At 36.6% G+C, this 23592-nt stretch overlaps 1 protein-coding gene and 1 pseudogene across 4 annotated transcripts in view; one reads left to right on the top strand and one right to left on the bottom strand.

The window, feature by feature from the left end:
- PCCA (propionyl-CoA carboxylase subunit alpha) overlaps positions 1-23592 on the bottom strand; it is a 389990-nt gene that overhangs the window by 127972 nt on the left and 238426 nt on the right. For all 4 annotated transcript variants that reach the window (XM_040624198.1, XM_040624204.1, XM_040624209.1 and 1 more), the window contains one exon: positions 6567-6669. In XM_040624198.1, the coding sequence (XP_040480132.1) occupies positions 6567-6669 (103 nt within the window). The remainder of the gene's footprint in view (positions 1-6566; positions 6670-23592) is intronic.
- Positions 17430-19401, top strand: LOC103657566 (annotated as a pseudogene).

Below are 23592 nucleotides of genomic sequence, written 5' to 3'. Positions count from 1 at the left end.
CTTAACCAACTGAGTCACCCAGGCACCCCAGTTTTCTTTATGTATTTTACATACAAGTGCTTTACTGAATACATGATTTGCAAATATGTTTTCTATTCTGTGGTCTGTCTTCTCAGTTTCTTGTTAGTACACTTTGAAGCACAGTTTTTAATTTTGACAAAGACCAATTTATCTATTTTTCCTTTTGTTGCTTGTGCTTTTGTCACATCTAAGAAACCACTGCCACATGCAAGGTCTTGAATATGTACTGTTATGTTTTGTTCTAAGAGTTTTATTGTTTTATCTCTTACATTCAGATCTTTTATCCCCTTCAGGTTAATTTTGGTATATCAACTCAATATGAGATAGGGATCAATTTATTCTTTTACATCTAGATACCCACTTGTTCCAGCACCATTTGTTGACAAGATTATTCTTTCCTTCATTGAATTACTCTGGCACTTTTGTCAAAAATCACTTGAACACACATGCAGGGATTTAGTTCTGGATTCTCAATTCTATATCCTTATGCAAGTACTAGACTGTCTTTATGAAACATTTTGCTGTAGGTTTTGAAAAAGGGAACCAGAGTTCTCCAACTTTGTTCTTTTTTCACAGATTGTTTTTGCTATTCTGGGGCCCTTAAGTTTCCATATAAATTTTAGTATCAGCTTGTCACTTTCTGGGAAAAAAAAGTTTGGATTCTGGAAGGAATCGCATTGCATGTGTAGACCAACTTAGGAAATACTGATATCATAACAACATTAAGTCTTTCAATTCAGGAATATGAGAAGATTTCTATTTATATTTGGATTTCCATTCATTTCTTTTTCAATAGTTTGTGGTTTTCACAGTATAAATTTGTACTCTTTTGTTCTTCACTCTTTTGATACTCTTGTTAATGGAACTTTTTCCATAATTTTATTTTTGGATTGTTCATTGCAAAAAGTAGAAATGCAAATGATTTTTATATATTTATTTTGTATCCTGAACCCTTCCTAAACTTGTTTATTGTTTATAACAATTCCTTAATGGATTTCTTAGGATTTTCTACATACAACAACATTTCATCTACAATACAGATTTTTATCATTTTCTCCAGTTATAGTTGCTTTGCTGCACAAAACTGCTGTTGAGAAAGTGGATTTCTGGCATTTAACTTTTAATATAAATTATATCAATATATAGTTACTTTAAATTGGAAGAATGAAAAGATTCTGACTGTAATTCAGAAATTCAGCAAAATTTTATGGCTATCAAAAAGGAAAGTTTGACCTTTCCATAAGAAGCAAAAATAATAATAAAATCTCCTTTAGGAAAATGAACTGAAGAGTTTTTTTTTTTTTTAATGAAAACAATTTTCATTTTCCTTGACCATGCTAAACGTTACTTTTTTTTTTTTTAAGATTTTATTTATTTATTTGACAGAGAGAGACAGCCAGCAAGAGAGGGAACACAAGCAGAGGGAGTGGTAGAGGGAGAAGCAGGCTCTTAGCGGAGGAGCCTGATGTGGGGCTCGATCCCAGAACGCCGGGATCATGCCCTGAGCCGAAGGCAGATGCTTAACAACTGCGCCACCCAGGTGCCCCTAAACGTTACTTTTGATCATTTATATTTTTTCAACTATTAAGAAAAATTCCATTGTTATGCCCAAATTCATTAGTTTAAGGATTCTGGTTATTCTTAAGAAGCAGCTTACAGAATCTTTAGAAAATTTCAATCAGTAGCTCACTGTAACAAATGATATCTAAATCACTATCAAGGATCATATATAACTGTTATTATTTCTGCTTATTAGTAGTTAATATAAATATCAGGCCAAAAAAAAAAAAAATCAGTGCACATACAGTGCTCATTTTTCTGTCTTTAGGAAGCCTGAACTCCTGAGCTGATTTTTTTGCATCAAGAGCACTCTGACATTCTTCTTCCAAGTGAATTGTTTTCAATGTGAATTTAGGCCATCATCTTTAAGATAACAAATGCATTGATCTTTTCTTTTATCATAAACTATTTTGACCAGTTTCACATTACACAGAGTAAAAGAGAATGGAAAATATCTTGGGAATTCAGAAGAGAATCATGAAATAAATATAAGTAAAACTCAGTTTGTTTTTGGTATTTTTATCATCTTAATATGCAAAATAATATTTCAACTTTGTATTGAGCAGATTTTATACTTAATTAATTCTGCTACTCATTCTGATCCTTATATTCACGAAGACCTAAAACATAAAATTTCATCCCATTTACTACTCCCTCACTTCACTTTTCCCTCTACCAAGTGTCCTTTGTTTCCCCAAAGTTTCATCCTCCTGCTTTTAAATTTTTTCAAAAGTACTAATCTGTGCTGGCCCCTGTGATTTTTAAAATTTTTATGTAACATAAAATTTATTACCTTAACCATTTTAAAGTGTACAGTTTAGTGGTATTAAATACATGCACCTTGTTGTGCATCAATCACCACTGGCCATCTCCAACACCTTTCATCTTGCAAAACTGAAACTCTTATGTCCTTTAAACAGTAACTTCCCACCCCCCACTCCTCCCAGCCTCTGGCAACCACCATTTCATTTTCTGTGTGGGAATTTAACCACCTTGCGAACTGTATGATTTGGAATCAGGCAGTATCTGTCCTTTTGTGACTGGCTTATTTCACTGAGCACAATGCGCTCAAGGTTCGTCCATGTTGTAGCATGTGTCAGAATTTCTTCTTTTTTTTAAGGCTGAATAATACTCCATGACAGGTATACACCACGTTTTGTTTATCCACTTATCCATCAATGGACATCTGGGCTGCTTCCACTTCTTAGCTATTTGGAACAATGCTGCTGAACACGGTGTGCAAATGTCTCTTCAAGACCCTGATTCCGATTCTTTCGGGGTAAATACTCAGCAGAGGTAGTGCTGGGTCATATGGGGATTCTACTTTTAATTTTTGAGGAACCACCAAACTGTTTTCCCCAGCAGCAGCACCATTTAACACTCCAACCAACAGCTGCATGGGGATTCCAGTGTCTCCACAGCCTCACCAACAACTACTATATTTTGTGTTGCTTTTTACCATAGCCATCCCTAACAACTGTGAGTTGGTGTCCAATCACGGTTTTGATTTGCACTTCCCTAATGATTAGTGATGCTGAGCATATTTTCATGTGCTTATTGGCCAGCTCTCTATCTTCTTTGGAGAAATGTCTATTAAAGTTCTTTGCCCATTTTAAAATCAGACTGGTTGTTTGGTTTTACTGCTGTTGAGTTACTAGAGTTCTTTATATATTCTGAATAACTCCTTGTCAGATATATGGAGATATACGCAAATCTGTGGGTTGCCTTTTCACTCTGCTGGCTGTGGGCCTTCGATGCACCAGTTTTAATACTATAATTTATGTTTTCTTTTGTTGCCTGGGCTTTTAACATCATGTCCAAGAAATCAAAAAAATCATCAAATCCAATGTCATGAGACTCTTCCCGGGTTTTCTTCTTATATTTAGGTCTTTGATCCATCTTGAGTTAATCTTGTATGTGGTGTAAGACAAGGATCCAACCTTTTTCTTTTGCACGTGGATATACAATGTTCCCACTACTATTTACTGAAAAGACTGTCCTCTCCCCCACTGAATTGCCTAGGCACTCCTATCAAAAATCATTTGACCATATATCCAAGGGTTTATTTCTGGGCTCTCAATTCTATTCCATTGGTCTGTCTGTCTCTCTTATTCCAGTACCACACCATTTTGACTACTGTAGTTCTGTAATAAGTTTTAAAATCAAGAAGTGTGAGCTTTCCAACTTTGTTCTTCATTTTCAAAATTGTTTTGGCTATTTGGGATCCCTCCCTTAAGATTCCATATGAACTTTAGGATGGATTTCTCTATCTCTGCAAAAATTTGGTTGGGATTTTGATAGGGATTGCATTAAATCTGTAGATTGTTTTGGGTAATAATGACATCAAAACAACATTAAGTCTTCCAACCTGTGAACACAAGAGGACTTTCCATATGTTTGTGTCTTCTTTAATTTCTTTCAGCAACATTGTGTAGTATCTCATGTACAAGTTTTTCTCCTCCATGGTTAAGCTTATTCCTAAGTGTCCTATTTTTTTGTTTTGATGCTGTTGTAAATGAAATTGTTTTTGCTTTGTGTATTTCAAAATTTTACATAAATTGTATCATTACTTATATTTTCACAACTTTCTTTTTTACTATTATTATAGCATATACATGCATACTGGAAGTGTAACAATATGTACAAGGAGGACACATAGCATCTGCAGGATAGTTATCACCTCTGGAGAGGAAATGGGTGGAATGGGATGGTATAAAGAAGGGATTTAGCTGTAACCATGAATTTTTTTCTTTTTTAATAAGAGACCTGTATAGAACATTTGTACATTTGCTGTACTTTCCTCATTTGAAATATTTTATAATTTAAATTTTTGTAATTAAAATAACTCTGAAAATGTGGACTATCTGAAGCATTACTATAGGCATATAACTTTGCCGGTACTAGTTCTGTGATCATTAACCTAGATGGTCACCTCTAGGACAATTAATTTTTCCTTGATGCGGCAGTGGGTGATCTAGAAAACCAATAGTCACAGCTCTTCCCCTGAGACCCTAAGAGCAGAGGTTCCACACTATTAAAGACTTCATACCAATGAGCCTTTCCTTAGTCTATACTATTCACCCTGACTCTTTTCAATAAGACTGATGTCAAATGAAGCTCAGTCCAAATACACTTAGAAAAAAAAGTACACACTATCAGGAGTACTTGCTTTTCGTTAGGTTTGATACTTCTGAGAGTAGCAAAGCCAATAAATAGGGGTAGTAGTTATTGATACTATCTATCAAGGTGGATATTTTCCAGGGAAATTTTTAATGGAATAACTTTTTTAAACAGCCCTACTTTGCTCATGAGCTAAAAAGTAAAACAAGGAAAAAGTCAAAGACACCACTTGAGCTAATGGTCTCTAGTTTTTCAACATGGAATCTGAAACAAGCACAAGAAAATAACAGCTCTAAGAAGTAATCTGAGCAGTTTTCTTATTAAGGCAAGGCACTGCTTAGAAAAACACTGTATTGGGAGGATCAGATGAACAGTAACACTTCAGGGTGACTCAGTACAGAACTGAAAATTATGCTAAGTCTACATTTTTGTAAAGTTAACCTTCCCCGAGGAAAATGCTATAATATTTATACTCTTTACTTCAATACGTATAAATCGCTACTCAACCTGATGTACACGTATGTCTCCACTTACAAAGCTACTTTCCTAAATGTAAATGTATAGAAAGGAGGAATGTAAAAAATCACATAAGCCGATCACAAAACACACCATAAGACAATTAACTCCACCACAGTTTTCATTTTAAGACACTTGACTGAAATACCTTTTAAGAACAAATGCTTTAGCAATTTTGGCATATAGAATGAATCACAAAATTTAAAGACAACCAAGGAGACTACCCTTCATTCATGAATTAATCTCATTTACTTGTGAATGACTACCACATAAGAATGTCCACTTCTCCAGTGTCACAGCCTAGCACTTACCTAGCACACATTAGGTACGTGATAAGCATATGCTGCATAAATGAATTCTCCTTAACTCTTGACTTGTGGTATTTTCTATCAGGAAACTGCCACCAGCGGGTGCCTGGCTGGCTCAAGCTGGTAGAGCACGAGACTCTGCGCCTGGGGGTGGGGAGTTTGAGCCCCACACTGGGGGTAGAGTTTACGTAAAAACAAACAAAACTACCACCATATACCTCAGCCTCACCAGGTTTTATTTCTGTGAAATGATATAATTTTAATTTTCATATCCTGTTTAAATCTTTAGATTTTTCCACACAACCAAATGACATTTCATTACAACTTAGCCACAAGAAGAGAAATGTAGATTAATAAAACATTCATTGTACTAACTACATAGCAGCTTCTGTGCGTTCATGCTGAAAGCAAAAAAAGGACGCAAGTTAACCTTTCATAGTATTTTTCTGGCAATCTCAAATCACAGTATTTAAACATATCATTCATACCACAGTATAAACATTAAATCTTAATGTAACATTGTTCAGTACAGACCAGAATTAAACTAAAGCAGTTCTATCATGGGTACTATCCAAAGGGCTTAAGTTCAAATTTTAAGTTCCTTTGAAACAAAGGAATGTCACCGCAAGGTAAATTTAGCCTCAAGAATGTCTCACACAACATGAAGTCTCAAGAAAATGTCATATAGGCTTCAGATTACTTGTTTTAAAGAATGATTACCTACCACAGCTATCATATGTTTGGAATTATACTTAAAGATGCTCTTCTCTGTGACAAAAACAAAAGTATTACTTCTCAATAACAAAAGGAAAATGAATCAAGTGTCAGGAAGTGGGTTTAGAATGTGGCTAAATCTCAGAATGTATTTCCTAATTAACGTGAGACAACAAAAATTGCCATTTACATTCAGCTTCCTAAAGAAGATGAAACAAATACATAGCTATGTTACAGATTCAATGATAGTCACTGAACAGGTTAAAAATTGCTTTAAATACTCACAGATAATTTCAAGATTGACAAAAATAAAGAAAGAAAACTCACAGAGAATGTTGGCCCACTGTTTGATGCTATGACAGTATGAACTTCATCATGCAATTTTACTGAGAGCTCCCAGTTAGCCATTTGTGGTTTAATAATAGGCACTCTAAAGTAGAAAAAAAGAAAAAGAGTTAATAATTTTATAGTATTCTCTTAGTAAGCTGATTTTCCTTCGACATTAAGTGGGAAGACTGTACTTCAGAACATTATTGTAAAAGGTTCTACCCTTGGAAAAAAGCTTTCAGATGTAAACTAGAGCAACTGAAAACAAAAAACACACAGACATTCCAAGGACAATGGAGATCATTCTGGGATAACTGTGGTAGTACCTCCATCTACTCAAAGTACCATGATCTCTTCTACGAATTTGAGTTGCTTAACTGTGACAGTCTTTCAAAAATTAACTTTGTATGATATTAATTTCTTTTCAATATTTGGTTACTGTTCCAGATGGTTTTCAAAAATTTTAAATGTTATTCTTTTATTTTCCTGGGTTTATTGAGTTATACCTGGTATAAAAAAAACTGCATATAATTAACATACAATTTAGTGAGTTCAGACATAGTTATTCACTTGTGTTTCCATCCCCATAATTAAAGTAATAAACATATCCATCACCTCCAAAAAGTTTCCTTATATCCTCTCATTTTGTTTTGGTTTTTTGTTTGTTTGGTTGGGTAAGAATACATCAGTGATGCTAGTCTTAACACACAGGTCTTTCCCTGCCAATGATCTACATGACATGGTCCAGAAAAACTGGGTCAAACAGCCAGAGACAAAAACATTTTTTGAATATAAATATTTCTCACAATTTTTTAAAGTAACAAAATTTTAACGATTTCTGAATTAACCTAATTTAAATAATAAGTTTTTTCATTATTTATAGTTGTAGAGTAATACTTATGATGCACTAAACAGGTAGTATCCAGACTCCATCTTAAGTCATAGCTCTGAAAAAATATTGCAGGTTATGCTTTAACACCTCCCCCAAACTTTAAAAGGATTCTCTGTGTATTTATTCTACTAAAAAATTCAGTCACAAAAACTATGATTATAATCAAATCATCTCTAGACACAATGTCTAATGGAGGATGATGGATAATTTAGGCGAACATTTCTATTCGGCCCACTTTTTTCTGAAGATGAAGAAATGTTTTAAATAGTACAGAAATGAAAATTATTGAAAAGTTTAAAAACGCATCAACAAAAATCAATACTTAATGCACAAGGCAGAGACAGGAAGGATGCTCTTTTGGCAATTTAAAGAGGACGCTTTCAGAGGACAGAGCTTTACACAGGAGGGCTTGAAAGGACAAAAGGGAAGCGTACAGGAGGCAGAGGGGGAGGAGAGGAGAGAGGAAAGATGGCGTGGGGCAGAGCACTCCTGTGTGCCAACCCCACCTCTACTTAGGCACTCTCTTCCACGGGGCATCTCTTTGTCTAGTGTGTTTCCCCCACTGGCCTGTGAGCTCCTAAAAGACCAAGATCATGCCTTATTTTGGTATCCTCAGGTCCCAGTGCAGGTTGAGGAGAAAGGGCTGAGGGGGGCGGCAGGAAGGAATTTGAGGAGCACCTGCTATGTGCTGAGCACCACAAGGGGAAGCCGTGTCACCCAAGCGACAGAGTTCGCTCCAAAAGAAGCATGGACTCCAAGCTCCTAGTTTACTACCTGGATGTTCTTGGACTATACAGACGACCTCACTAGACTTCACTCCGTTTACCTTCAAATGGGGGTTAACACCTGACCTTTTCAGGGGTATTAAGAGAAATAACCTGACAGCTAATATTACTGGCCACATAGCTTTCTTAAATCTTTGCTGTCAAAATAATTATGTAACTCTTCTGCTCCAGATTGTTCCATGCTTTTCTACTTCACATCAGGTTAAATCTTAACTAACTTACCTACCATTCAAATTTCCTTTAAATAAGGCCCTACTCTTTATATCCAGTTTTATTTCTGATTATTCTCTGACTTGTATATCTGATTGCACCAAACTTTTAAAGTACTTCACAGATAAAACCAAACTAAAGAGAGAACTAAGATCAAACCAAACTAAGAGAACTAAGCACAGTGGTCACAAACTTAGGCTCTGGTGACTCACAGAGGTGGATAAAAAACCCAGCCCTGCTATTAATTAATTCTGACCTTGAGCCAACTGTTAGGTCTCAGTCTCCTTATGTATCAAAGTAGACATATGATAGCATCTGCATCACAGTGATGTGCTGAGGATTAAATTAAACAGTGCATATAAATGGTAACTTTTATTACTTTGATTAGTCCCAACCATGGACCTACACTCACTGCCCCTCCCCCCATAACTGAAATCTCTTCAAGGAAACCCTGGATTCCTTCTGCCCCACAAACCAACAGATGTTTCAAGAACATCATCTCTCTCATATACTGTTCTCCAATTATAGGTACTGATCACAGTACAAACCTCAGTCATCTCCCTTCTGCTTAACCTATATTATATGCTTAGTATTTTTCACAACTCAGTAGCCTGGAGGAGGTAACTCTTTCCAGTAAACCTGGAGACCCTTTTAGTTATGCAACAAGCCTCTGTTTCCAGAGGAGCTGGGAAGTTAATCCTGACATCCTGTTGGAACCCAGACCGCATTTTCCCACAGAAAGCAATCCTACAGACGGTGGCGAGATGGAGCTGCCTCCCTTCAGAACCTAACTACTATTTATTTTTCCATTGTTTTAGTTTGATCTACATCTGTTTCATATATGTTATAACCTACCCCAAGAGGGACCTTGTGCAAAGAGCATAGGTTCTTTTGAGTCGAAATCCTGAGGTTTCATCTCAGCCCATTCTCTTACTAACAATGTAACAGGGACTCCATTTGTCCTTTGGCACCATCATTTCTACACCTATGAAATACAGCTAGTGCAGCTCTGGGGAGGTGACAGGAAAGTTACCGCTCCTTTGGAGCACCCAGCTCCTGAAGCGGCACTTTTCAAACATCTTTCTAGGTGACCTGTTATGAGGATGTGGGAAAGACGCTTCCCTGTGGAAGCAAGCCCACAAGATACAACAAAAAATGGTCACACTGTAAAATCTCCTTATGAGTTCACTCTTCTACAAACACAACTTGGTAAGATCCCTTCTGGCTTGAGCTAAGTTTGAAAGTCGTTTTGTTTTGTTTTAAAATAAAATGGATGGGTTTGGGCGTATTTGCCCTGTTCAGAGATCCATAAGCTCTGCAGCAGAAATAAACGATGATAAACTATAAAGATAGTAACACATACCAACCTGAAAGCCCATGTGCTCTATCTCTGCAAAACCACCGCAACTACAGTAACACAACCACATTCAAACACTGCTACAAACCTCACCAGCACAAACATGCTTATAATGGGACCAGTTACATTTGACAGGGTTATTTTACATTTTAGAAAAGAGTTACATTTATCCACTAAATCCAAAATAGTCTCAAAGGGTTTTATAAACAACTCTCTGGAAAGGGAGAGAAAAAGTCCTGAAGTTTCACACAACTCACTAGAGTAATGGTACACAGAAAATAGCTTCTTTACTGAACTACATGCCGAAAGAGGTTGCCCTCTGATCACAAATTTCATCTGTGCAGCTTGCTACTTGAAAAGCTGATATCATTTAAGTTACGACTTCAAAAAACAAACAAAACCCTCAAAATCCAGGAAAAGGGAATTCACAGAAACAGCTACTCACAAGGCAAGTCAAATAATAGCTCTTACCCAGACCTGTCCACTTTGATTATCATCAGCCAACCAGAATGATTATGTTCAATAAAACTACATTTTTCTGTATTTTATAGTAAAAATGGTCAGCTGATTATCCCAAATGTTACTTACTGCTAATACATTTAACTTACTAGAATATTTTACTCAAAAAAGTGTAAATAATACTAACTCAAATACATTGCTATTATATGTCATGTTTTAAGGCAGATTTTATGTAAACATAACTCACAGAACCTTTAGTTATCAAGAATTATAAGCATCTCAAAACCATATTATGAGATACTCACAAAAGCTGGTTTTCGATTGTGCCATTACCTATTTAAGAGTGAAATACTGAGTTAAAACAATGTTAGTGGTCAAAGAATCATTAAGCAATCCTTGATCATAACTTTCACAGTGGGTGGTCTGTAAAATGATCAAGAATAATACGCTGCATTCCATAGCCACAGAGGTCAGCTTCTGCATACAAATCTTTGCAGGAAGAAAAAGGCCTTCAGAAAAGTGGGCCATTCATCTGAACCAAGTTCAGAGAATTTCCAGCATGGTGAAAAGATATGTTATGCAAGCACATAGATGTATTCAGTGGGGGTAGACGGAACCAGCTACATGGCGACTACAAAGGAGCCCTCCCATGGTTCATGAATAAGTCGAGGAAATGATCAGAAAAAAAGAGAGAGAGATGTTTAGACAGATGGCCCACTTAAAATGCCTGAGACAGGGCATAAGCAATTTTAATGAAACTTTAGATCTAGCATACGAATTGTTTCTTATTTCCTCCAGGAAAAAAAAATCTAAAGACGACAAAAATTCAGCAATTTGCTGAAAAACTCACTTTTAGCAAGTTGGGATGGAAGAAGAATTTACAAATACAAGTTTTATTAGTTCAATAAATTCATATAAAATTCTTCACAGAGCCATCAGCTATCAAAATGAATATAAAAAAGCATGGAATGAACAGATTAAAAGAATTTTAAACAGAAGTCTACTGCCAAAGCAAACAAAAATCTAAGCCTTATTATGTGAGAACTTACAACACTCCAACATTAAAGTTCATCACTGCAGAAGAAAGATAAAAGCAGCATTTTCAGAGAACCTCTTCAAAGCTAGAAATTGTCATAGTAGAGGAACAGACTCCTGCTTATATGCAATTTAAAATGTGTACATTCAAATAGAGGAGGCTGTGTAGAAGAGGGTATATCACAAAATACTGCCTAGAAAGGGTTACGGAACAACCCCCAAGTTTGATATCAAATTTGATACAAATAATAACACAAAAGACACCTGAATCTGAAAACAAATACTGTTACTTATAATCTTACAGATTTTAATATTATGCAATCCCTATTTCTTCTGCCACCAATAATGGCTTCAGGTTCTCAATTTAAATGCTGGGCATGACTAGTCGGGAAAGGCGATGGAGTTAAACCACCTCCCCTGCAAGCCCTGGGCTTGGACTGACCACCAACCCCAAATACCATGTGACCTTCCAAGTTATTCATCCTTCTTGTGTCTCCTTCCTGATCAGTGAGGCCAAGATAGTAAGAACACTTTATCACATGTTCATTAAAGAAGATAAAAGGTGTAAAATGCTCACATTAGTGCATGGCACAGGATGCTAAGTAAGAGTTATTATCATCAATTGTTATCAAAATTTGGTACATCTGAAATCCTCCTCTATTATTTCAACCTGCTATTATTAAAAATATATATATTAATATATAATTTATATACAGTGAAATTCAAAATGGAAGGTTCCATCATTATCCTTCCAGGCAACCTGCCCCCTTTCCCCAGTAGTTCAACTGTAGATTAGACTAAAGCTTCACATAAACAGACACCAAAAACAGGCGCTCTTATGTGTGGATTTTCCTTGCCCAATGGAATGTTTTTGAGGTTTACAACATTGAACAGTTCATTCTTTCTTTATTGCCGAGTAGTACTCTATTGTACAAGCATACCAAAATTCGTTCATCTTTCTGCTGATGCACACTTGGGTTGTTTACAGTTTGGGGCGCTTAGGAACAAAGCTGCTATAAACATTCTTTGTATGAGCCTTTTTTGAAGACAGATGTTTTGATTTCTTGTGGGTAGAAACTCTAAGAGTGGAAATATGAGGGCAAACATATGTTTAATTTTATAAAAATTGCAATCCTGTTTTACAAGGTATTAAAACATATCTATACCACCCCCAGGAATGAAGTTTGCTCCATAACCTTGCCACCATTTCGTGTGGGGTTTCTACTTCTAGCCAGGCTAGTAGCTGAGAATATACTCATTACGGTTTAATGTGCATTTCCCTTACAACAAATAACATTGGGCACCTCAATATTAGTCTTATTAGTCACTTGTATTCAAAACTTTGCCCATTTTTTTTTATTAAGATGTTGGTCTTACTGATTTGTGGGAGTTCTTTATTTTTTAGAAAGCCTCCATCAGATTTGTGTGTTGTGAATATTTTCTCCCCCTCTATGGTTTATAAATGTTCTTAAAAATGTCTTAGCTTCAGCAATTTTTTTTAAATTAATGGACTTAATTTTTTTTTTTTTTTAGAGCAGTTGTAGGTTTTCAGGAAAATTGAACAGGAAGTAGAGTTCCTATATATACCCTCACTCACCCAACCCTGGATACAGCCCTATTATTAACATTCCACATTGCTGTGGTACATCTGTTAAAACTGATGAGCCAATGTCGATCCATTAGTGCTAAGTCCACAGTTTACATTAGGATTCACTCTCTGGGCTAACCATTCTACAGGTTTGAACAAATGTGTCATGACATGTCTCCACCATTAAGATCGCATATAGAATAGTCTCCCCTTAAAAATTCCCTGTGCTCGACCTATTTAACCCTTCCTCCATCCCCCCGGATCACTGGTACCACTGATCTTTACTGTCTCCAACATTTTGCCTTTTCCAGAATGTTGTATAGCCAGAATGTAACCTTTTCAGACTGGCTTCTCTCACTTAGCATTATGAATTTAAGGTTTCTCCATGTCTTTTTGTGGCTTGATGGCTAATACCTTTTCATTGCTGAATGAAAGTCCATTGCCTGGATGTACCACAGTTTCCTTATCCATTCACCTAACTGAAAGAGACATCTTGGTTACTTCTCAGTTTTGGCAATGATGAGTGAAGCTGCTATAAACATTCACATGCAGCTTTTAGTGCAGACACATTTTCAGTTCATTTGGATAAATACCAAGGAGTACAACTACCAGATCATATGGTAAAAGGATGTTTAGTTTTGTAAAAAACTGCTAAACTGTATTCCAAAACGGCTGTACCATTTGCATTCCCATTAGCAATGAATCAGGATTCCCGTTGTTCCACAATCTCACAAGCATTTGGTATCGTCAGTGTTTAGGATTTTAATCTAATAAACACATTTCTCTGCTGTTTAATGGAAATTTTTAATAGTAATAAAAACATACAAAATTTCCCTTTTATGTTCAGTGCTTTTATGTTCTTGCTAAGAAGTGTTTTGACTATAGCAAGGCCTAGAAGAAATATTCATATTTTCCTTTAGAGGTTTTATATGTAGACCTGTGATTCATCTTTTTCTTGTGTGATGGGCAAGAGAAAGAGGTACATTCAACTAGTTGTTTCAAAAAAATCTGTAGACCAAGTTCTGCAGCTTTGTCCAGCAGTAAGACAATATTAGCTATTTTGGATCCCTTTGCATTTTCATACAAATTTCAAAATCAACAGGCAATTTCTCCTCCATCCTCTCCAAAGCAACCCTAATGGGGTTATGTTTGGGCTTGCACTGAATCTCTTCACTCATGGAGAGAGAGCTGACGCCTTAACAGTATTTTATCCTATCTATGAAAATAATAGCTCTCATCTATTTTGCATTTTGAATTTCTCTCAGCAAAGGTGGCAGTCTTGAATCTCTTTTAATTATACCTATTTTTATTTTAGTTTTATTAGTTGTATCACAGATTTCTTAGAGTCTTCTTAAGTAACCTATTAAGTTGACCAGGAAAGCTTCCTTTCCCCAATCCTTATGCTTCATTACTTTTCTAAACCTTAGTACTCTGACAAGTGACAGTCTAGAATTTAATTTGTTATTAACGTATTTGCCTTAGTTTTTCATGCTGTATTACAACTGCTAATAGTCCTTTTTTTCACTGTTGCTAGTTTATCGGAACACAATTTATATTTGATTGACTTTCTATCTGGCAACTCTGCTAAATTTATTCCAGTCATTGTTTCATAGATTCCTTAAGGGTTTCTATGCAAACACAATTCCTCTGTGAAGAGGAATGACTTTACTCCTCCGTTTCTGATCTCCATGACTTTTTTATTTCCTATTGTACTGGCCAAAATCTCTAGTATAATGTTGAATAAAAGTGACAAATACAACTCTGTCCTGTTTCCAATCTACAGGAGATAACTCAATATTTTTCAGATATGTTTTTCCCATTTTCTGTCTTCTTTTTCTTCTGTATCTCCAAATACATGTAAGTTAGGCTTCCTAATCCTATCGACTTACATCACTGAGACTTGCAAAATAAATACCTTTTCTCTTCAGACTGTATAGTCTCTATTCTTCTAAGTTTACCAACTCTTCCCTCCGCCAGCATCGATATGCTTTTCAGCCTTGCCTGTAAGTTTTCCATTGCAGAGATCGTACCATTTTAAATCTAGAATTTCTAGTTGGTAATTTGTTAGTTTCCAGATCTATGCTTACATGCCCTGTCAACTCTCTCATTTTGATCTTTAATACTTGACAATAATTTTAATAACTGTGAAGTCTCATCCACGATCCACATCTTAATAGTCTTATAGCTGATTTCTACTGGCTGCTTTTCCATTAGACCACGGGTCAACTTTAATTCTTGAACTGAATATCAAGTGAACTGTTTTTTGTATCCCGGATTGTAGAAATGTTGTAGAGACTGTATTTTTCTGTTATCATCTCGTGAAAAGTACTGATTTTCATTACAGTAGGCAGTTAAATTACTGGCTGATCACTCTGAAGTTATGAAGACTCACCTTTGTGCAGTGCTAGGATGTCTATTTGGTTTTGCTCTTAGGGAATTAAAAGTCCAAATCCAGAAGTCATTAAAAGTCCTTATTCCGGAAACATAGTGTTTCTCCTAAGACATGGCTCCTCTGGGGGTTTTCATGGAAAACTCAAGGCATTTACAAGCCCCTCAAATTTGGTGAGGCTCAAGCTCTGAACAGTACCATCTCTTTGGTGGGCAGCAACTGAAATTTCAGCTCAGTTCATTCAGCAGTCTAGCAGGATTTATAGGCTGGGATTACTGAACTCTTTATGCATGCATATTTCATGAATTAACCATCTATTTAAGGGAAGCTAAATTCAGATATGGAAATCCTCACTCTGTTGCTCTCTTTTTGCCATGATATCCCTGATCAATTTTCAGCAGTTCTTACAATTCTGAGCATCATTCTCCAAGACCTCAAGTCAATAAGATTGTGGTTAACTCCTGAGTTCCAGTCGTGCTCGGATACATGCGTGCAATGGTGAGCGCCATACACGTGTGCAGTTCATCCAGTGTGGCTTCCTTCTACAAATGCTCAAAGTCCATTTGAATTCTGACTAGTTTCAGTTGTTGTCCAGAGCCTTCAAATAGTTATAGATTTTCTCCAGAGCATATAACTGTTATTTGGAGGACGGTTAGTTGGAAATAAGTAAGCTACACCACCATTACAGAAACTAGAAATTCTCCATGCTGATTTAACTTTGTATCACTCACATTCAAAGGCAAAGGAGGAAATAAAGAATAGAAGAATACCGGATCACATATATGTACCACTTCTACATCCAGGTAGTAGGCCAGAAACACCTGACATCTATACTTGTAAAGTAACTAAATTGAGAGCAGTCATATAACATTTTATGAGAAGAAATAATCTTAAAGAAGACTCTATTATGCTAGAAGATACGTCATCTCATTTTAATTCCTAAAATTTAAACTTCTATTATACCAGTAGGAAAATAAGTTCTTGAATATAAAATACATTAAGTTTTAAAAATGTTAAGTAGCTTTACTGCCATAAAATTTCACACACCATAAACTTAACCCATCTAAACTTCATAACTCATTAGTGCTTAGTATATTCAGGGTTGTGTACCGATCACCCCAGGCAATTTTAAAACATTTTCATAACCCCAAAAAGGAAAATTTGGACCCTTTGGCAGTCACTCCATGTTCCCCTCCCCCAACCTCCACAGCCCTACTCCACTACTAATGTACCTTCTATTTCTATAGCCTTGCTTATTTATTTCGTGTAAGTGGAATGAAAGAATTTGTGGCCTATTATGATGCCGTCCTTCATTTAGCATAGTGTTTTCAAACTTCATCCTGCTGTAGGAAGTGTCAATACCTTATTTTTTATCACTGAATAATATTCCATTCTATAAACACACATTTTAAGATATATCCATCATTTCGTGAACATTAGGGTTGTTTCTGTTCGCTCATACATAAAAATGTCAGTATGAACATTTATATGCAACATTTGTGTGGACGTAAGACTTCATTTTCCTTGAGTATAACCCTGGAAGGAGAATAGCTGGGTCATGAGGTAACGTCATACATTTTGAGAAACTGCCAGATTATTTCCAGGTTTGCACCATTTTACTCAAATTTCTAAAAGGAATGTATAAGGGTTCCAATGTCTCCACATCCTCACCAACACTTTGATACTGTCCACCTTTTTTATTACAGCCACCCTAGTGGGCATAAAGTGGTAGCTCACGCTGGTTTGGAGCTGCATTTTCTTGAGAACTAATAATGCTAAGCCTCTTTTCATGGGCTTGTTGGTCATTTGTATATCATCTGTGGAAAAATTTCTATTCATGTCCTTCGCCCTTTTTTTAATTAGGCTGTGTTAACGAGTTTTAAGAGTTCTTTACATATTCTAGACAAAAGTCTCCGAACAACAAATAGATGATTTGCAAGTATTTTCTCCTATTCTGTAGATTGTCTTTTCACTTTCTTAATGGTGCCCTTTAAAGCACATAAGTTTTTTTCCTTTTGTTTCTTGTGTCTTTGACAGCTTACATAAGAAATCATCAGCTAACCAAAAGTTAACAAAGCTCTTACTTTTTAGGACTGTGATTTTTTTTCTTTTTAGGTTCATTTTTGTGTATGATGTAGGTAGGGGACCAACTTCGATCTTTTGCATGAAGATATCCAGTTGCCCCAGCAGCATTTGAAAAGATCATATATAAATACTCTAAACTGTCTTCTTACACTTGTTTAAATCAACTGATCACAGTTTAACTATGTTTGGGCCCTCCATTCTATGCCACTGATCAGCACATCTATCCTTATGCTAGAACAACACTGTCTTGATCACTGTAGCTTTGTAACAAGTTGTGTAATCGGGAAATAGAAGTTTCCCGGTTTTGTTCTTTTCCAAGACTATTTTTGGCTATGCTGAGTCCCTTGCACTTTCATACAAATTTTATAATCAGATGATCTGCAAAAAACACCACTGAGATTGTGAGAGGGACTGCACAAAATTTATACATCATGTTGGTAAGTACTACCATCTTAGGTCTTCTGATCCATGAATGTGAGAAGGTTATTCATTTTAGTTGTCTTTAATTTATATCAATAATTGTTCTGTGGTTTTCGGCCCACAAGTCTTATACTTCTATTTTTAAAAAAATTAAGCTTAAGTATTATTTTCTTTTTGGTGCTATCGTAAATAAAATCATTTTAATTGCCTTTTCAGTTTGTACACCAGTACCATATAAAAATAAGTATCATACCATATAAGTACCATATAAAAAAAGTATCATTTTTGTATCTTGCAATCTTACAAAAATCATTAGTTGTAATAGATTTTTGTGAATTCCTGAGGTTCTCATCTATCGACCACCTAAGAGTCACACTGTAAGAAGCAACCACCTCTCCACTTCCTCTCTGCCACCTGCTAGTCAGCTGCAAAGCAGCAACCATAGACGAACATATCTCCATCCATGTTGGCTAGGCTGGTGTCCAGATGGGCAAAGCCTGCTGGAAATTCTATTGCCTAGAACACAACATTCAGCCTGATGGCCAGATGCCAAATGACAAGACCACTGAAGGAGGAGATGACTCCTTCAACACCTTCTTCAGTGAGACGGGTGCTTGCAAGCAAGCACCCGGAGCAGTTTTTGTAGGCCTGGAAACCACAATCACTGATGAAGTTTGCACTGGTACCTACCTCCAACTCTTCCACCGTGAGCTGCTCATCACAGTCAAGGAAGATGCTGCCAATAACTATGCCAGAAGGCACTACACCATTGGCAAGGAGATCACTGACCCTGTCTTTGACCAAATTCAGAAACTGGCTGGCCAGTGCACAGGTCTTCAAGGCCTCCTGGTTTTCCACAGCTTTGGAGGGGGAACTGGTTCTGGTTCACCTCCCTTCCGATGGAACATCTCTCTGTCGATTATGGCAAGAAGTCCAAGCTGGAATTCTCCATTTACCCAGCCGCCCTCACCCCTCACCTGGGTTTCCACAGCTGTAGTTGAGCTCTACAACACCATCCTCATTACCCACACTGCCCTGGAGCACTCTGATTGTGTCTTCATGGTAGACAACAAGCCCATCTATGACATGTCACAGAAACCTCAATATTGAATGGCCAACCTACACTCACCTAAATATGTTAATAGCTCAAATTGTGTCCTCCATCACTACATCCCTCAAAGTTGGTGGAGCCCTGAATGTTGATCTGAAAGAATTCCAGACCAGTCTGGTACCCTATCCCTGGATCCAATTCCCTTTAGTCACATATGCCCCATTATCTCTGCTGAGAAAGCCTATCATGAACAGCTTTCTCTGTAGCAGAAATCACCAATGTATGCTTTGAGCCAGCCAACCAGACAGTGAGATGTGACCCTCGCCATGGTAAATACAGGACCTACTGCCTGTGGTACTGTGGAACACGGTTCCCAAAGATGTCGATGCTGCCCTTGCCACCATCAAGACCAAGCATACCATCCAGTGTGTTAACCTATGCCCCACTGGCTTCAAAGTGGGCATTAATCACCAGCCTTTCACTGTGGTACCTGGTGGAGACCTGGCCAAAGTACAGCAAGCTGTGTGCATGTTGAGCAACACCACAGCCATTGCTGAGGCCTGAGCTCGCCTGAACCACAAATTTGACCTGATATATACCAACCATGCCTTTGTTCACTGGTATGTGGGTGAGGGCATGGAGGAAGGAGAGTTATCAGAGGCCCGTAAGGACATGGCTGCCCTTGAGAAAGATTATGAGGAGGATGGTGTGGATTCTGTTGAAGGAGAGAGTGAAGGAGGAGGAAAGGAATAATAAACTTAAAAATGTCAAAAAGGTGCTGCTTTAACAGGGAAGTCCATTCTATTTTGAACATTGAGAAGTTGTGCTCTGATCAGTTTGTTTGTAGTAGTGTCTACTTTCACATACAATTACTGACCTATGTTTTAAAACACAAGGCTTTGTTATAGACCCAAGCTGTCCATTTCTGATGTGGTTAAATAAAGTATTCCCTGTCTTCAATGGAAAAAAAAAAAACAAAAGATCTTTTTGTAAATTTCTTAAGACTTCCTACATACAAGATCATGTCATTTGGAAATATAGTTTTGCTTCTTCCCCATCTTAACGCTTTTTATTTTTCTTGCCAAACTGGCCTAGGAACTTCAGTACAATGCGGGAAAAAAATTAACAGACATCCTTATCTTACTCCTGATCTTAGGGAGAAAACATTCAGTCATGTCCCATTAAATATAATGCTAGCTGTAGGTTTTTCAGAAATGCCCTTTATCAGGATGAGGAAGTTCCCTTCTATTCCTAATCAGTTGAGTGGTTTTTATCATGAAAGGCTGATGGATTTTGTCAAATGTTTTTTTTTCTCTGCATTTGAGATAATCCTGTGATTTCTGTCCTTTATTAATATGGTTTATTACACTGATTGATTTTTGGATGTTAAGCCAACTACGTATTCCTAAGACAAATCTCACCTGGTTACAGTGTATAATCATTTTATATATTCCTGGGTTTCGTTTGTTTGTATTTTATGAGAGATGGTTGCATTAACATTTATGAGGGATTTTGGTGTCTAGTTTCCTCTTCTCATAACATCTTTGTCTGATTTTAATGTCATGGTAATAATGCTGTCATAGAATGAGTTGCAAATTTTTCCCTTTTCTATTTTTGGGACAGTTTGTGAGGAATTGGTATTAATTCCCTTCTAAATACTTCACTGAATTCACCAGTGAGGCTTTCTAGTCCCAGGTTCTTCTTTCTGGTAAGTTTTGTGATGACTGATTCAGTCTCTTTCAGGTCTATGCAGATTTTCTATTTCCTCCTGATTCTGTGCCCGTAGCTTACATCTTTCCAGAAATTTCTCCATTTTCTAAGTTACCTCATTTGTTGGCATACAACTGTTCAGGTTATTCCCTTATAATCTTTTCAATTTCAGTAAGGTCCATACGCATACCTCCTCTTTCATTACCAATTTTAACAACAGGAGTCTTTTTCTCTTGGGCAGTCTACCTAAAGGTTTGCATTTCTGTTGATCTGCCCAAGAACCAAACTCTGCTTTTACTAATTTCCTTTATTGTTTTTCTATTCTCTATTTCATTTATTTCCATTCTAATTTTTAGTATTTCCTTCCCTCTGCTTGCTTTGGGTTTAGTCTGCTCTTTCCTAGTGGAAGATAAGGTGACTGGTATCTTTCTTCTTTTTTAAAATATGTGTTTATAGCTCTAAATTTCCTTCTAAACACTACTTTCATCATGTCCCGTAAGTTTTTGAATACTGTGTTTTTATTTTCATTCAAAGTACTTTCTAATTTCTCATGTAATTTCTCCTTTAACCCACCAGTTATTTAGGTTAATTTCCACATATTTGTGAATTTCCCAAAGTTGCATATTGTGCTGCTATTGCGTGGACTGATCTATAGATAATGTATTGGATCTATTTGGTTTATAGTGTTTTTCAAGTCTTCTACTTCCTTGTTGATCTTGTCCAATCATTCTATATCCATTACTGAAACTGGGGTACAACAGTCTACAACAATTGTGTTATCTGGTACATCAATTAGTTCATCACTTTTATAGCTTTCTGATGGACACTTCTATCAAAAAATCTCCTTCTTGTCTCCAATAACAATTTTTGTCTTAAAATTATTTTGTCTGGGGGCACCTGGGTGGCTCGGTCAGTTGGGTGTCTGCCTTCAGCTCAGGTCATGATCCTGGGGTCCTGGGATAGAGCCCTTCATTGGGCTCCCTGGTCAGCAGGGGGCCTGCTTCTCCCTCTCCCTCTGCCTGCTGCTCCCCTTCTGTGCTCTGTCAAATGAATAAAATCTTTTAAAAAATTATTTTGTCTGATATTAGCATTAGTAATAACAAAATTAGTATTACAAATATTTGTCTGATAACCCTATCCTCTTAAAGTATATTATAGAAAGCATTCAGTTTTATCTTGTTTTGTATCTTGCCATTTGCAATGACATAGACGGCACTAGAGAGTATAATGCTAAGTGAAATAAGTCAGAAAAGACAAATACCATATGATTTCACTCATATGTGGAATTTAAGAAACAAATGAGCGAGGGGAAAAAACAGAGACAAACCAAGAAACAGACTCTTAACTATAGAGAACTGATGGTTACCAGAAGGGAGGGAATGGGGGACTGGGAATTAAAGAGTACACTTATCACAATGAAAACTAAATAAATGGCTGGAAAATTTTTAAAATAATAATAAGGCATGTCTATTGTAGAAAGTATATAGTTTGATCTTGTTTTTTTATCCATTCTGCCAATATCTGCCCTTGATTGGCATGCTTAATCCATTTACATTTAATATACTCAAGTAGGATTTATGTCCCTTATTTTGATTTTTGCTTTTTAAATGTCATGTCTTTCTTGTTCATCAATTCCTCCATTACTGCCTTCTTCTGTTTAAACAGATATTTTTCTAGTGTACCATTTTAATTCCCTTGATGTTTCATTTACTTTTTTTTTAAGATTGTTATTTATTTGACAGTAAGAGAGAGAAAAAGAGAGAGAGGGAGAGCACAAGCAGGGAGAGTGGAAGAGGGAGAAGCAGGCTGCCCACTGAGCAGGAAGCCCAATGTAAGGCTCAATCCCAGGACCCTGGGATCACGACGTGAACCCAAGGCAGATGCTTAACCAACTGAGCCACCCAGGCGCCCCTCATTTACTACTTTTAAAAGCTATTTTCTTAGTGGTTACCCTGGGGATTATAATTAGCACCTTACATTTGAACACATAGTTTAGATGTTAACTCAACCACAGTATCATACGGAAAATCTGCTCCAATGTATCTTGTTTCCTCCACCTTCATCTGTCCTATTGTCATACAAATTTCATCTGTATATATTATACACCTATCAGCTTAGAATTACAACTATTGCATTATGCAGTTATCTTTTCAGAAGAAAAAAGACGTACAAAGTATTTCCACAGTCTTTTATATTCACTGATGTAGTACTCTTTAACCACTTTATTACGTCATGTGTATTTAAGTTTCTGTTTAGTGTCCTTTCATTTCACCCTGAAGAACTTCATTTCATATTTCTTGTTGAGTAGGTTTGCTAGCAATGGATTCCTCTTGGGTGTTGTTCACCTGAGAATGTCTTAACGTCTCCTTCATTTCTAAAGGATAGTTTTGCTGGATATAGAATTCTTTGGTGACATTCTCTTTTCATTTTTTTCTTCAGCACTTTATATATACCATCCTGTTCTCTTCAGAGCTCCATGGTTTCTGATGGATGTTAACGCCTAATCTTATTGAGAATCCCCCTTTCACAGGATGAGTCATTTTTCTCTTGCTGCTTTTAATATTGTTTGGTTTTTGACAGTTTGACAATGATATGTATAGATATAGGTCTTTTTGGGCTTCTCCTAGTTTACCAAGTTTCTTGAACACAGATTGTTTTTCATGAAATCTGGGATGTTTTTTGCCCCCCCCCTTTTTTTTTTAAGTACGCTCTATACCCAAAGTGGAGCTCAAACTCATGACCCTGAGATCAAGAATCGTTTGCTCTACCTACTGAGCCAGGCAGGTGCCCCCAGCTATGATATCTTTAAAATATTCCTTCCATCCCCTTATCTTTTTTCTCCTCTCCTGGAACTCAGCATGTATGTTGGTACATGTGATGCTGTCCCATGCGTCTCTGAAGCTCTATTCATTTTTCTTTCTATTCCTCACATTAGATCTCAATTAACGGTATTTTCAAATTGCTGATGGTTTCTTTTGCCAGCTCGAACCTATTACTGAGTCCTCTCTAGTGCACTTTTTCATTGTAGGGATTGTATTTTCATCT

Source organism: Ursus maritimus, unplaced genomic scaffold (assembly GCF_017311325.1).
Source record: "Ursus maritimus isolate PB19 unplaced genomic scaffold, ASM1731132v1 scaffold_10, whole genome shotgun sequence".
Classification (NCBI taxonomy): Eukaryota; Metazoa; Chordata; class Mammalia; order Carnivora; family Ursidae; genus Ursus; species Ursus maritimus.
Note: the sequence above shows the minus strand (reverse complement) of the source record. Positions and strands in the feature narration are given on the sequence as shown.